The 14,070-nt window shown below is 40.6% G+C and overlaps 2 protein-coding genes across 13 annotated transcripts in view; one reads left to right on the top strand and one right to left on the bottom strand.

The window, feature by feature from the left end:
- LOC122777280 (cyclin-dependent kinase 17-like) overlaps positions 1-3,815 on the bottom strand; it is a 33,879-nt gene extending 30,064 nt beyond the window's left edge. For 6 of the 11 annotated variants that reach the window (XM_044038422.1, XM_044038420.1, XM_044038414.1 and 3 more), the window contains exons 1-2: positions 2,894-2,951; positions 498-657 (exon numbers count right to left, since the gene is read on the bottom strand). In XM_044038422.1, the coding sequence (XP_043894357.1) occupies positions 498-657; positions 2,894-2,941 (208 nt within the window). In that variant the 5' untranslated portion in view covers positions 2,942-2,951. The other 5 variants (XM_044038423.1, XM_044038417.1, XM_044038419.1 and 2 more) reach the window with 4 other exon arrangements.
- A 1,478-nt stretch (positions 3,816-5,293) lies between these two features.
- kcna10a (potassium voltage-gated channel, shaker-related subfamily, member 10a) lies at positions 5,294-13,285 on the top strand. 2 transcript variants are annotated; one of them, XM_044038425.1, is made up of 3 exons: positions 5,294-5,535; positions 9,732-9,907; positions 11,318-13,285. In XM_044038425.1, the coding sequence occupies exon 3, from the start codon at positions 11,474-11,476 to the stop codon at positions 13,121-13,123; it is 1,650 nt and encodes a 549-aa protein (XP_043894360.1). In that variant the 5' UTR covers positions 5,294-5,535; positions 9,732-9,907; positions 11,318-11,473; the 3' UTR covers positions 13,124-13,285. The 2 variants fall into 2 exon arrangements, with proteins under 2 accessions (XP_043894360.1, XP_043894361.1); XM_044038426.1 differs by having other exon boundaries at positions 9,772-9,907.
- Positions 13,286-14,070: the final 785 nt, after the last annotated feature.

Raw genomic sequence — 14,070 nt, forward strand, 5'->3', positions numbered from 1 at the left:
TTGTATCATGGTGACTTAAATATCGTGCTAATATCATTTCATGGTGACTTAAATATCGTGATAATATCGTATCACGGTGGTGATAATATCATATCATTTAAATATTGTGATAATATCGTATGGTGACATAAATATCGTGATAATATAATATCACAGTGATTTAAATATTGTGATAATATCGTATGGTGACTTAAATATCGTGATAATATCATATCACGGTGATTTAAATATTGTGATAATATCGTATGGTGACTTAAATATCGTGATAATATCATATCGTGATTTAAATATTTTGATAATATCGTATGGTGACATAAAATATTGATAATATCATATCACAGTAATTTAAATATCGTGATAATATCGTATGGTGACTTAAATATCGTGATAATATGGTATTGTGGGGTCTCTGGTGATCCCCGCCCCCTAATGAAATTGTAAATAAACCATGGACATGCTTGTGTCTGCGTGTGTCTTGTGATGTCCACATGTCTCACCGTTGTCTCTGGCCACCGTCGACTCGTCCAGCGTTATCTGTTCGGCCAGTTCAGAGAGCGAGTCGTCGACAGGTCGAGCGCTGCGTAGAGACATGGACAGACGGCGCTTGATTATCTTCATCCTGTCCATCTTCTCAACGGCGCCACCAACGCCCACAGGCTGAGGGAGGAGAGAGAAGACAACCACCATCATCATCATCATCATATCACCACCATCATCATCATTATCCTCATCATCACCACTATCATCATCATCACCATTCTTTGTATTCATCTTTTGTGTGTCTCTCTGTGTGTGTGTCTCTCTGTGTGTGTCTCTCTCTCTCTAAAATATTCAAGTTTCTGGAGCTGAAAAATCACACAAACATTTTTAGTTATTAGTTATTAAAAAAACACTCAAACCAATGAACAGACAGATCGACTTACTGATGCAACCCTAGTTTGTGTCCATGATCTTTAATGATGGGATCTTGCCACAGGGGGCTCTCACGACTCATCAAAACTATAAACAAACACACTGAAATAACTGACTTCACTGTATTTATCACTATAAACAAGGAGGTTAAAGGAGACAGAATAATTTAAAAATAAATGGAATAAATAGAACAAAAGTGTGTGCGTGTGTGTTTGCATAAGTGTGTTAAAATAACATTGTGAGTCCACTTTCTTTTCTGGCCTCGAGGTAAAGGCAGCTTTCACTGAGTATTTCTGTCTGCCCTTCACTTCCTGCTCCTTCAATCTATCCCATACGGGCTCACACACACACACACACACACCAGTGTGTTCTTTGTGTCCGACCTCGCAGGCTTCAACAAAGGCCATTCATCCTTTCAGGCTGATTAGAGACAGCCAGCGCTCTGAGGGAATTCAAACCCAGCGTTCTTCACTTTAATTCACTACAACAAGACGTTTAAATGCAGCTTTTCCTCGTTGACATCATCGTCTTTGCTCAGTTACAACGTGAGCCTGGTTTGACGCAGTTTACATCACAACGTGAGGCGTTTGATTCTAAGTCAAACAAAGTGCACGACGGAAAAACAAAAGTCAAAGCGGAGAATCTCACATTCATTTGTATCATCCGTCACCCGTGGATCATCTCTGTGGAACCCACCCTCCCCCCTTATTTGCATGTTCTCCTGGACTTCACTGTGAGAAGAAGATGAACACAGTCCTTGTTGCACATCGTCCACTCACTTGAGAATTCAAATGATTCACAGTATGTGTGAGTTGCTGATGTATCGTATTAGAGCAAATGAGAAAGTCATTCTCCTGCAGGGTACACAGGGAAACACTAGACAAAGCAAGTTATAGAAATATAAGACGGGTAAATGTCCAAGAACAACACAAATATAAGACGGGTAAAGGTCCAAGAACAACACAAATATAAGACGGGTTAAGAAAATATTCATTTATGAATCTGAAAAATCTAAAAGTTTAGTACCTTATTAATAATAATAATTTCCGTCCTTACACATTTGCGAACATTGGACTTTGTGTAAATAAAGGAAAAACGCCCAGAGGGTTTTAGGAGCGATAGTCCTGCGCGTGATGGACGTGGCAGTGAGAAGAGGCTGGTAGAGACAGATCAGTGAGGGACACACATGTGTCTCCAGTGTGTGCAGGACACACACTCAGTAAACCACCATCACACACACACACACACACACGGGCGCACTCGCACATTCCTCATGGCAACAATCATCTGCTCTTCACAAGTCTTTACACTAAAGGAATACTTCAGGTTTTGGGGGGAGGGGGGGCTGAGTGAACTCTGTGAACTCCGTCTGCCCAGAAATTTAAAGCTGTAGTGTGTAACTTCTACAGAGTTCACAGCTCCACAGACTGTGTCTCACTTTTATTTGTAGGTGTTTTAATGACACATTTGGTTGAGGAATTTTTATATTAGACTATTATAACAAACGTGGAAAACATCAAATAAACTGGAATAAGAGTCGTCACACACTGGACCTTTAACAAAAGCCTAACCTAATCAAATCTACCTCAAGTGTATGAGATGTCCACTGTTTTATCTCACTGCTAAAACACACTTTTATACCAGGAAATGGAAGTTTGTAAACCGCTAAATCCCCAAAGTTCATAGAGAAAATCAGTGATTTTAACATCACACACACACACACACACACAGGAGTTGTTGAACTCCTGAAGCAGTCCTGCATATAGTCACTCCTAACCATAAACACAGTTCTTAAATAAAAAGCTGCCAAATGTAAGACGACACTCGTGTTTTTCATAAATTTACTAAAAACAGCAGTAACTCAAGGTTATTGTTGTTTTTATGGAGACAAAGAAGTGACGGATGATTTTAAATCTGGACATTTCACAGAGAAGTGGACATCAATAATTCACACGTAAATGCTGCTGCTGCTGAAACTGACCGACCACTGTAAGACTAAACTGAAGAACATGAAGAACCTGGAGAACATGAAGAACCTGGAGAACATGAAGAACCTGGAGAACAGAAGCCGAGGATCAGCGGGACAAAGCTCCTCACAACACCCCGGACATGTGAGCTCGACTGCGGGCAAAGAGCGCCGTGTGAGCCGAAACAGGAGGACAAACGTCCCGGGACGGTGTTCACACTGCGGCACACAGAGATTCCACCACGGGGCCTTTTGTCCTCACCGGTCACTTTGTCTCTCCCCGTGTTTTCCTGACGCTTCTACCCGGGGAGGAGGTGACCGCAGCCGGGCGCGGGGGGGAAGTTGCCTCGCGCGCGGACCGGGACGGTTCTGGAACTTAGTTGTGAACAGAACCGGAATCAGGTCGTTCCGGTGTGTTTTAAAGCGTGCGTTTCTTGACGCGTCGTAATGTGTCTCCGCGGGGACATGGAAGCGGAATAACAGCGAACACAATCCATTTACCTGCGCGCGGCAACGATTCCGCAGCGTGAGTTGCGGAATCACCTGCGCACGCGACACAGCGCGGTGGAAATCAAAGAGTTTTTAAAAGAGTTCGGAGGTGACGTCAGCTGTTGTTGACAAAGTGGACACAAACAAACAAACTGACCTGCTGGTGTTTGTGCTGCTGAGACTATTGTCCACGGTAATCCACGCGCCACCACGCTGCTGTTGTTACTGCTGCTGCTGATAGACTGCGACAAGACTTGGACTTCCTCCGACTCCGCTTTCCAGTAACACAAAAATCCCTGAAAACGCGTGTTTCCCTGTCACATGCGTCAATGACGTAGCGTCACGGTGTCTCCACGCCGCTGCGAGCGCATTGTTTTTTCACCCTTTTTTCTCTCACGGTGTAAAAAAAAAAACTCTACTGTCCCGACCGGTGATGGTCAGACATGGCTGCTGCTGCTGCTGCTGCTGCTGATGACGCCGCTGCTGCTGCTGCTGATCCCGGGTGGAAGCAGCGGTGGTGCCATGATCCCGGAAAACACCGCAAGGGGTGTGTGTGTGTGTGTGTGTGATGAAGACGATGACGACGATGATGTCTGAAAATCACAGATGACTCAGCAAATACAGTTGTGTTTTGTCGTCCCCTTGTGGTCACTTTAACAAAATCAATCACAGGAAAAAATCCCAGATGTTTTTTTCTATAATCTCTGTTTCTGTAAATTATAATAAAATAAAGTAAAGCTTCAAATATCATCAAGGTTATTTGTAAAATACGACGTTTAAGTTCAGACTTGTTGACAAATGTTGTTTACATCTGATTATTGACGACCTTCATTTTTACGACAATAAAATAAAAATGTTATTATGTCTTCAATACATTTATTTTATTTTAAACCAGACATGAAATAGTATGTATGTATATATATATACATACATATATATACATATACATAATATTTTCTGTCTTTTTTTTATTTAATATTTTTTATTTACTGTCTGGCACTTTTTTTAATTTCGTTGTACAGGTTACAATGACAATAAAGGACTATACTATACTATGCTATGTATATGGACATATATTTATATGTTCATATATATATTAATATATATATATAGATAGATACATATTTACTATTAATTTATTTCCATTTAAATTTTATCGTGTTTGTTTTTGTTTTGTTTTTAATTTTAAAGATTCTCTCACTATGCAGGGCCAGCGGTCGCCTGCAGAGGGAGACAGAGTACAGAAGGTGACTGTGCAGATCCAGCTGAGCAGGAACAACACACACACACACACACACACACACAGACCGACTGATGATGGAAAATTAAATATTGACAAAGACAAAAATACACATAAAGATCAGAAGACAAACAAACAAAGGAGTGGACGATTGTGTTACTAAACAAAAATGGGAAGTCTACAAAGTTCAGATTTACTTTGTTACTGTAAAAGTATTTAAATACAGTAAAAGTATTTTACTGTAAAAGTATTCCAATACAGTAAAAATATTTAAATACAGTAAAAGTATTTAAATGTAAAAGTAATTTAATACTGTAAACATATTTACCAATTTGACCAAACTTTAAACTAATTTGCCCACATTTTAAACAAATTTGACCAAACAAAACACCAGAAACATTGATTTATTTATTTATTTAAAAACTTAAAAAAATTAGATTTAAAATACTTTTAAATAAATGAACTTCTTCAAAATCAAGTAAAAACCTACAATGAAATTTGGTTTCAAGTTGAAAATTCTTAATAAAATATCACTGCAAATATATTTAATAAGGTGAATATTATTATATTATGGGATGTAAATGATGTAACCGTCAAATGGAGGCAGATTGGAAGAGAAAAAAGTGGTGAAGAGAGCATTAATCTCTCTCCCTCTCTCTCTCTCTCAGCTTTGGTTTAGTGATTGAAGTAAAAAGCAGTGAAATTTAAAAGTGAAATTAACGTCACCGTGTCGTCGTTGTTGTTGTTGTTGATTACCCGGAGCAGCTCTGCTGTGGCTCCTGCTGTCAGGGTCAACTGGAGGTGAGCAGATGTAACTAACCGGTAACTAACTAACAAACCTATCTAACTATCATGGACATCCTGAACATGATGGAGCGGAGACTAAACGTCGTCCTCCAGAGAAAACAGGACATTTATGGGACTGAAGGTAAGAGACTTTAATCCATGACACATGATGAGGATGTTTGTTTTTTTCTATTAAATCTCCATCTGATTATTTTCTCAGATTATGAATGTTTTTCTCTTCTCTAACCTTCTTTTTGTCAGACTTTGTCCACACATGGACAAACAAATGTCTAAGTAAAATAGTTTGTTGATTTATTTATGAACTTTACAAAGGTACGACCTGGCTGTCAACCTAATCTCTAATCTAATCTAATCTAATCTAAGGCAGTTTGAGTCTCTGATATCTAGATCACATGTTCACGTCTTTATCTCACTGTGAGACTTTTCCAACAGGAAACTGAAGTGTGTAAACCACTCACTCTCCCACACCAAACCTCAGAGAGAAAATCAGTGATTTTAGCTGCTGGTCCTCTGCTGCCTCGTGTGGTCACTTTGTGTCACTGAGGTCAATCTAAATGTTGGAAGTGACAAAATAAGACATTTGAACTTATTGATTGGGGCAGCAGTGGATCAACAACTCCTGTGTGTGTGTGATGTTGAAATCATTGATTTTCTCTATGGACTTTGTTGTGGGAGAGTGAGTGGTTTTTTCCAGACTTTGTTTAACACAAATATTAGGTGATAATAAATGTATGCCAGTTATTGTGTATTTATTTAACACCACATATGGGCTTATTCAGTCAGTCCATGTCAGTATAGGCTCTATGTGTGTGTGTGTGTGTGTGTGTGTGTTGCCTCAGATTAGAGTCACAGATGTTCACATTTCCTCCAGATTTGGCATAAAAAAGGGCTTTTAAAATAAATAAATAAATAATTTGATATTTCTGTAAATGAGACTGGATTAAAGTAGATTAGATGAGCAGCTCGTGTTTTTATCAATGGACTCTGGTTTTTACAACGTGACACAAAAACTCAGCCTTTTGTTGAGTTTGTTCCTCATGAAATTCCACACTCTCCCTTTAACAATGTGTACACATGTGTATTTGTGTATATTTGAGGATATTAGTATACATCTTAGTATATCAGTGGCGGATGTGAGTGTAGAGATGCGTGGGATTACAACACTGAGCTGCTCAGTCTGCATTAATCTGCTTAATCTGGTCAAAACTGCTGCTCCCAAAATAAAAGCACCACCAATTTCTGAGCTCACTCAAGGTCAAACACACGCTGCACTCACTAACGTGCTGGATTTAGTTCACACGAGGAATAAGAAGAAACTAAACTGTAACAACAACACAAGACTGAAGAGAATCATAACAATAACTCATCGTATTGCATTCTTACGAAAATATTGCACTTTTGTCAAACTAAACATTGGTGGAAATGTTGGCACACAAATCAGTGCTGACGTAAAAAAATTTCACAAAACAAGGTTAATCTGTGAAAGTGGTGCAAAATGGCTCAGTAGCACCTCCAAAGGAAAAACCCAGTAGGACAAAGCTCAAACTAGGTTGTACCAAATTACATGAAACTTGGTGGAAACATGTGACATCCCATAACAAACAAAAAAGTCTATCAGGACTACGGCCTTAACTTAACAGGAAGTCATTTTTTATTTGGTCTTGATTTGTGTGTTTCCATAAATTAACAAACTCGTCTGAGCACGTTAATCGTAGCAAACGTGTTAATCATAGCAAACGTATTAACTGGAGCAAACGCGTTAACCAGAGCAAACGTGTTAACCGGAGCAAACGTGTTAACCAGAGCAAACGCGTTAATCGTAGCAAACACGTTAATCGTAGCAAACACGTTAATCGTAGAAAACGTGTTAACTGGAGCAAACACGTTAATCGTAGCAAACGTGTTAACTGGAGCAAACACGTTAATCGTAGCAAACGTGTTAACTGGAGCAAACGCGTTAACCAGAGCGCGTTAACGGAACAAACACGTTACTCATGCTAATAACGCGTAAGCGACGCAAAAGCAAAGCGTGTTAACGTTAACGGAAACCGTTAATCGTAGAAAACTTGTTAACTGGAGCAAACGTTTTAACCGGAGCAAATGTGTTAATCGTAGTAAGTGCATTAACTGGAGCAAAAGCGTGTTAAAACAAGCGTGTTAACCAGAGCAATCGTTAACTGGAGCAAACCAGTAACAAACACGCTAAGCGTTGCAAACCGTTAATGGTCGTAACGGAGCAAACCGCGTTAGCGGGCAAACCGTAAGCAAGCGTGTTAACCAGAGTAACGCGTTAATCGTAGTAAACGTGTTAACCGTAGAAAACGCGTTAATCGTAGTAAACGTGTTAACCAGAGTACACGCGTTAATCGTAGTAAACGTGTTAACCAGAGTACACGCGTTAACCGGAGCAAACGTGTTAACCGGAGCAACATAGCAATAGAAACTGTGGACACATCGAAGATGGAAAGTTACCAAAGGTCTTGCAGATTTAAAAGAGTGTAACCACGGCAACCGTCAGCATTTTGGGGTGGATCCCTACAATTGGTGACGAAACAGGAAGTGCTCTGAAACTTTGCTGTACATTCACCGATCTGCTCCAAACTTCATACATTACATTACATTACATTACATGTCATTTAGCAGACGCTTTTATCCAAAGCGACTTACAAGGGAATTGAGTACAACCTGCCAGGGGTGGAGCTGATATATGTATATACATGTATGTACATGTATGTACATGTATACATGTACACATGTATACATGTGTACATGTATATCCAGTACAGTGGGGATATACAGAGTTCAGTTTATGGACTGTGTGCGTTTATTACTAACACGTCAAGAATAGTGTGTACGTGTTGAACCTGGGTCACGTATGACGGGCGTTTTTTACACGTTCCTGTCACGACTCAAACATTTGACTCCACAGCTGCTGGAGACTGGAGGGAGATTATTACACACAAACCTGGATTATGAGTGGATTATAGTTGTAAAATCAAACATTCAATCTAATCTGCCTCAGTGTAGAGTATAGATATGTATTTAATTAGTATTTAACCTAGTTAAGATTACTTCAATTTACTTTACTTGGATTAGGTTGAGTTTGGATTATTTGGTATGTTTTAGTTAAATTAAGTGAAATTAAGTTAAATTAAATTAATTAAATTAAGTGTAGGTTAGTCAAGTTAAGATTAGTGTATGTTAGTTAGTTAGGTTACATTAGTTTATTTTAATTTAGTTAAGTTTATATTAGATTAGTTTAATGAAGTTAAGTTAAATTGAATTAAATTCAGTTTAGTTTAGTTTAGTTTAGGTAATTTTAGATTAGTTTAGTTAAATTTAGATTAGATTAGTTTAGGTAATTTTTTTAGATTAGATTAGTTTAGTTAAATTTAGATTAGTTACTTTTGCCACTTATTTCAACATGAATTTATAGGTTTGGATTACGTTTAGATGTATTTACTTTCATGTAAATATATGCATATTTATATATATATATATATATACATATATATATATATATACATATATGTTTATGTATATCTATACATATATAGATATACATATATATTTACATGAAAGTAAATATATGTATATCTATACATATATAGATATACATATATATTTACATGAAAGTAAATATATATGTATATCTATACATATATAGATATACATATATATTTACATGAAAGTAAATATATATGTATATCTATACATATATAGATATACATATATATTTACATGAAAGTAAATATATATACAAGCAGTATACATGTATACATATATATGTATATAGTTATACCATAGTTTGAATTTACTCAGAATTGTTTAGTAGCTTCTCTTAAACTTACATTCTCTCACACTCACACATTCACACACACTCACACATTCATACACACTCACACACATGCCTGTGTTTACAGTGTGAGGACAGGAAGACAAGAAGATCTGTCGCTGTGTCTCTATCTATCACTCTCTCTGTCTGTCACTCTGTTTATCACTCTCTATGTCTGTCTGTCTATCACACTGTCTGTCTGTCTGTCACTCTCACTCTCTGTCATTGTTATTTTTCCTCTTCCATGTTAACGAGTTGTTCAACATTAATTATGTACTGTGATACTGTTAATAAATCAGATATTGATACGACCTGTGTGTGTGTGTGTGAGAAACAAGTCCACACACACACACACACCGTCTACAAAGTGATCAGTCATTAGTATCAGACAGTTTTCCACTTCTTTTCTTTGTTTTTGTCTGCATTCGTGTTTACATGAGACGTGTGTGTGTGTGCAGTGTGTGTGTGTGTGTGTGTCTCAGCTCTAGTTTCTACTCCAGCGTAAAGTTACCTCGTCTCCAGTCTGTCACAGATCAGTCTCTCGCTCTCATCCCGGTTGTGGAGGCAGAAGAAATCTGCAGCAGTGGAACAACAACAACACACACACACAGACACACACGGGCGCGGTGTGTGTAGACTTCTTGCCCATGAAGCTAAGGTAGGTGTGTGAGTGCGTGTGTGTGTGTGTGTGTGTGTTTGGATCAGTTAATATTGTTTTTAAAAGTGTGAAAGTTTGACTCATTGATGTCTGAATCAGTGCAAACATCAAAGTCTTTTGGCAACAATGTGTGTTTTTAGAACAGCCTCATAAACCACTCACTCTCCCACACCAAAGTCCAGAGAGAAAATCAGTGACACAGGAGCTGCTGGTCCTCTGCTGCCTCGTGTGGTCGTCAACAACTCAAATCTGTGATTTTCTCTGTGGACTTTGGTGCAGCAGAGTGAGTGTGTTTAAAAAGTCTGTAAGAGATGATTACGTTGGGTAACATGAAGCTAACGTTGTCTTCAACTGATAGTGATTTTATTTAAAGCTTGAATTCCTTTTGCTTATTTAGATAAAAATAACAACTTTCCTTTTAAAGTTTATGAAATAAAACATTTTTGGCCCATTGAAACATTTTAAATCTGGTCAATTATAGCAATTGGATCATGTTCATGTATTCATCCAAGAAGATTAGACTGCTGCTCACTCTCTCCCCCCACACACACACACTGCTGCCTCCATCACTAAGTTCAAATGTCTGATTTTGTCTCTTCACTGTTTGAAATCCAACGTTCAGATTGACCTCAGTGACACGAAGTGACCACACGAGGCAGCAGAGGACCAGCAGCTCCTGTAAATCACTGATTTTCTCTATAGACTTTGGTGTAGGAGAGTGAGTGTGTTAGTTTCTCTAAGCTCTGAACATTTTGATTGTTTGTTCAAATCTTAAACTACAAACGTTTGTCGCTCAGAGAAAATCATGGAAAATGTTTATATTTAACTTTTTTCACGCTTCATACTTTATGTTTGACACTTTTCTTTTTTCACCTCTTCATCTTCACACACACACACACACACAGCAGGGTTGGTGTCATTGGTGTCTGAGGCGGTGACTCATGAGTGTAGTCTTTAATTAAACATCTGCAGGCGTCAGCGGCACTCACTCTTACACACACACACACACACACACACACACGCACACACTCACACACTTCACAGATCAGTTTACTAAATGTCTCGTATTTGAGTTACCAAAAAAGTTTCAGGCAAATTTTAAAGGTAGAAAGAGTCTGACTGGAGAAGGAAATTAAAGGCTAGAGGCTAAAAAACAAGCCTGGGTTCTTCTTCTTCTTCATCATCCTCTTCTTCTTCCGTGGTGTCTGGAGGAAGTTTAGCCAATGCTATCACAGTGCAGCCATTTAATTATGCACTAATGTATGCGCCTGTGCCATCCTCTCCTCCTCCTACGGCCTCATTTAAGGGTCAGTGCACAGGCACATTAGTATTAGTATTAGTACATTAACAAGACTTTAAATGTTCCTTATCATTTCTCACTCTCTCTACTTCCTGTCTGTCATTCCACAGGTGTTACAGGGAGAAGTTGCTGTGAGAGTTTCTGAGGACTGGATCTTCTGCTGCTGAATTCTGCGTCCGAGCCTCCGTATCTGTCCCTCTGTCCGTTTGTGGGAGCCTTCGTCTTATCCTGGGGTCCCAAGGCTTCACACTGGCTGAGCTGCAGCCATGGAGGTGGCCCTGGTAGACTTTGAGAGCCTGGAGAACCTCAACAGCATCGTTGAGGATGACGTCGACACCTACGCTGATGAGACCACCGCTCTCACGGTGGACATGCCTCCAGATCACCAAAACCCAGGCAGCAACTACCTCCCGAAAGCCCCTCAGCTTTCCTCCACGCCGTCCCACCACGGTGCAGTGCCATCTATGAGCAGGCAGGGGCGCCCCAGCTGCGCCAGCATCATCTCCAACTGGAAACTGCTGCTCAGCAGTGAGGGCACGAAGGAGAGTGAAGCGATCTTTAGTAGACTCGCCAAGGAGTGCTGCGAAGATCTGTTTGTAGACAAACGAGAGTTTGACGAGGGAGATCAGAAGGTCATCATCAACATCGCTGGTCTTCGCTTTGAGACACAGCTCAAAACATTGGACCAGTTCCCTGAGACGCTGCTCGGAGATCCTTTGAAAAGGATGGAGTACTTTGATCCAATGAGGAATGAGTACTTTTTTGATCGGAACAGGCCCAGTTTTGACGGGATCTTGTACTACTACCAATCAGGGGGTAAAATCCGACGACCGGCTAATGTTCCCATTGATGTATTTGCTGATGAAATTGTGTTCTATGAGCTCGGAAACGAGGCTCTGGAGCAGTTTAGGGAAGACGAAGGATTTATAAAAGATACCGAGGTACCGCTTCCTGATAACGACGTACACAAACAATTCTGGCTGCTCTTTGAGTATCCTGAGAGCTCCAACGCAGCCCGCGGGGTCGCACTGGTGTCTGTGTTTGTTATTGTCATATCCATCATTATTTTCTGCCTGGAAACGCTCCCAGAATTCAGAGACGACTATGACCCAATTGTGCCCATGGTGCTGCAACCTTTGAACCAGTCCAGAGTGTCCACAGCGGTGCCCAGCACCAAGCTCCCGACCTTTTCCGATCCGTTCTTCATCATCGAGTCCGCGTGTATTGCTTGGTTTGCCTTCGAGCTGTGTGTGCGGTTTGTGGTCTGTCCAAGCAAAAGGGAATTCTTCCACAACCTCATGAACATCATTGACGTCGTATCCATAATCCCCTATTTTGTTACTTTGGTTACAGAACTCGTCACAACGCCGGAAATGGGCTCGGGGCAGAACATGTCTCTGGCCATTCTTCGCATCATCCGCCTCGTCCGGGTGTTTCGCATATTCAAACTCTCGCGTCACTCGAAGGGGCTGCAGATCCTCGGACAGACTCTCAAAGCGAGCATGCGAGAGCTGGGCCTGCTCATCTTCTTCCTCTTCATCGGAGTCATCCTCTTCTCCAGCGCGATCTATTTTGCGGAGGTGGATGAGCCCAGCACTCAGTTTGTCAGCATTCCTGATGGTTTCTGGTGGGCTGTGGTCACCATGACCACCGTGGGCTATGGAGACATGTGTCCCATCACCGTGGCGGGTAAGGTGGTGGGCACCTTGTGCGCCATCGCGGGAGTGCTGACCATCGCTTTGCCCGTCCCCGTCATCGTTTCTAACTTCAACTACTTCTACCACAGAGAGACAGAGGCGGAGGAAAAGTTGCCCGTGACAGACAGCGTTGACAAATCCACGAAGGCCGAGATGGGAAGCAACACCTCGCTCAATATGGCCTCTAATGGCATCTGGCAAAAGGACAAAGGCAAATAAATGTGGAAGAAGAAGAAGAGAAGAAAAAAAGACAAAAGCCACAAATCGGGGGGAGGGGACAATAAAGATGAATTTTTGATGTTTGTGAAGTGTGGTTCTAATTCTATGGTATATTGAAGCCGAACAATGCAGGATTTTTACAGCTTCAGAGTCATTGTGATGGTTAAATGTCTTGTTGCAGGGAGATTGGAGGCTGTCTCCACTGCCCCCTACTGTCTGTTAGCAGAAAACCAGTCTTGCAAGATCAGGGCCGCCGATCCTGACTCCTCACAACCCGGAGATCTTGCGAAGTCTTGGGTCTCCAGGTAGTGATATTATTTTAGACGTTTAGATCATGACAAGATGTCGTTTATGGTGAGGTTATAAAAAATGTGTACTCCGAAACAGTAGGGGGAGCTCAAAGTTATGCTTTAAAAAAAACTTGATCTCACTTGTTACAACAGGAAACTGAAGTTTGTAGAGCACTCGCTCTCCCACACCAAAGTCCAGAGACTTTAGCTGCTGGTCCTCTGCTGCCTCGTGTGGTCACTTTATGTCACTGAGGTTAATCTGAACGTTGGATTTCAAACACGGTTGGTGTAGTGGTTAGCGCTCTTGCCTTTGCAGCATGAAGAGCAGGGTTCGGGCACTGGGGTCACACCTGTTCTCCCCGTGCGTGGGTGTTCTCCGGGTTCTCCGGGTTCCTCCCACAGTGGCACATGCAATAAGGGGATTAGGTCAACAGGAGGATGATGTCAAACACTGAAGTGACAAATGAAGACATTTGAAGAAGCAGTGGATCAACGACTCCTGTGTGCTTCTGGTTCATGGTGTGGGAGCGTGAGTGACAACTTAAACTTTCCTGTGACAAAAGTCTGTGAACAGTGAAATGTAGTGAACATTATATTATGAGGGTTTAAATCTGATTTAAAATAGATTTGATCAGTTATACATACACTTCACAAAAA

The sequence above is a fragment of the Solea senegalensis genome, linkage group LG11, assembly GCF_019176455.1.
Source record: "Solea senegalensis isolate Sse05_10M linkage group LG11, IFAPA_SoseM_1, whole genome shotgun sequence".
NCBI lineage: Eukaryota > Metazoa > Chordata > Actinopteri > Pleuronectiformes > Soleidae > Solea > Solea senegalensis.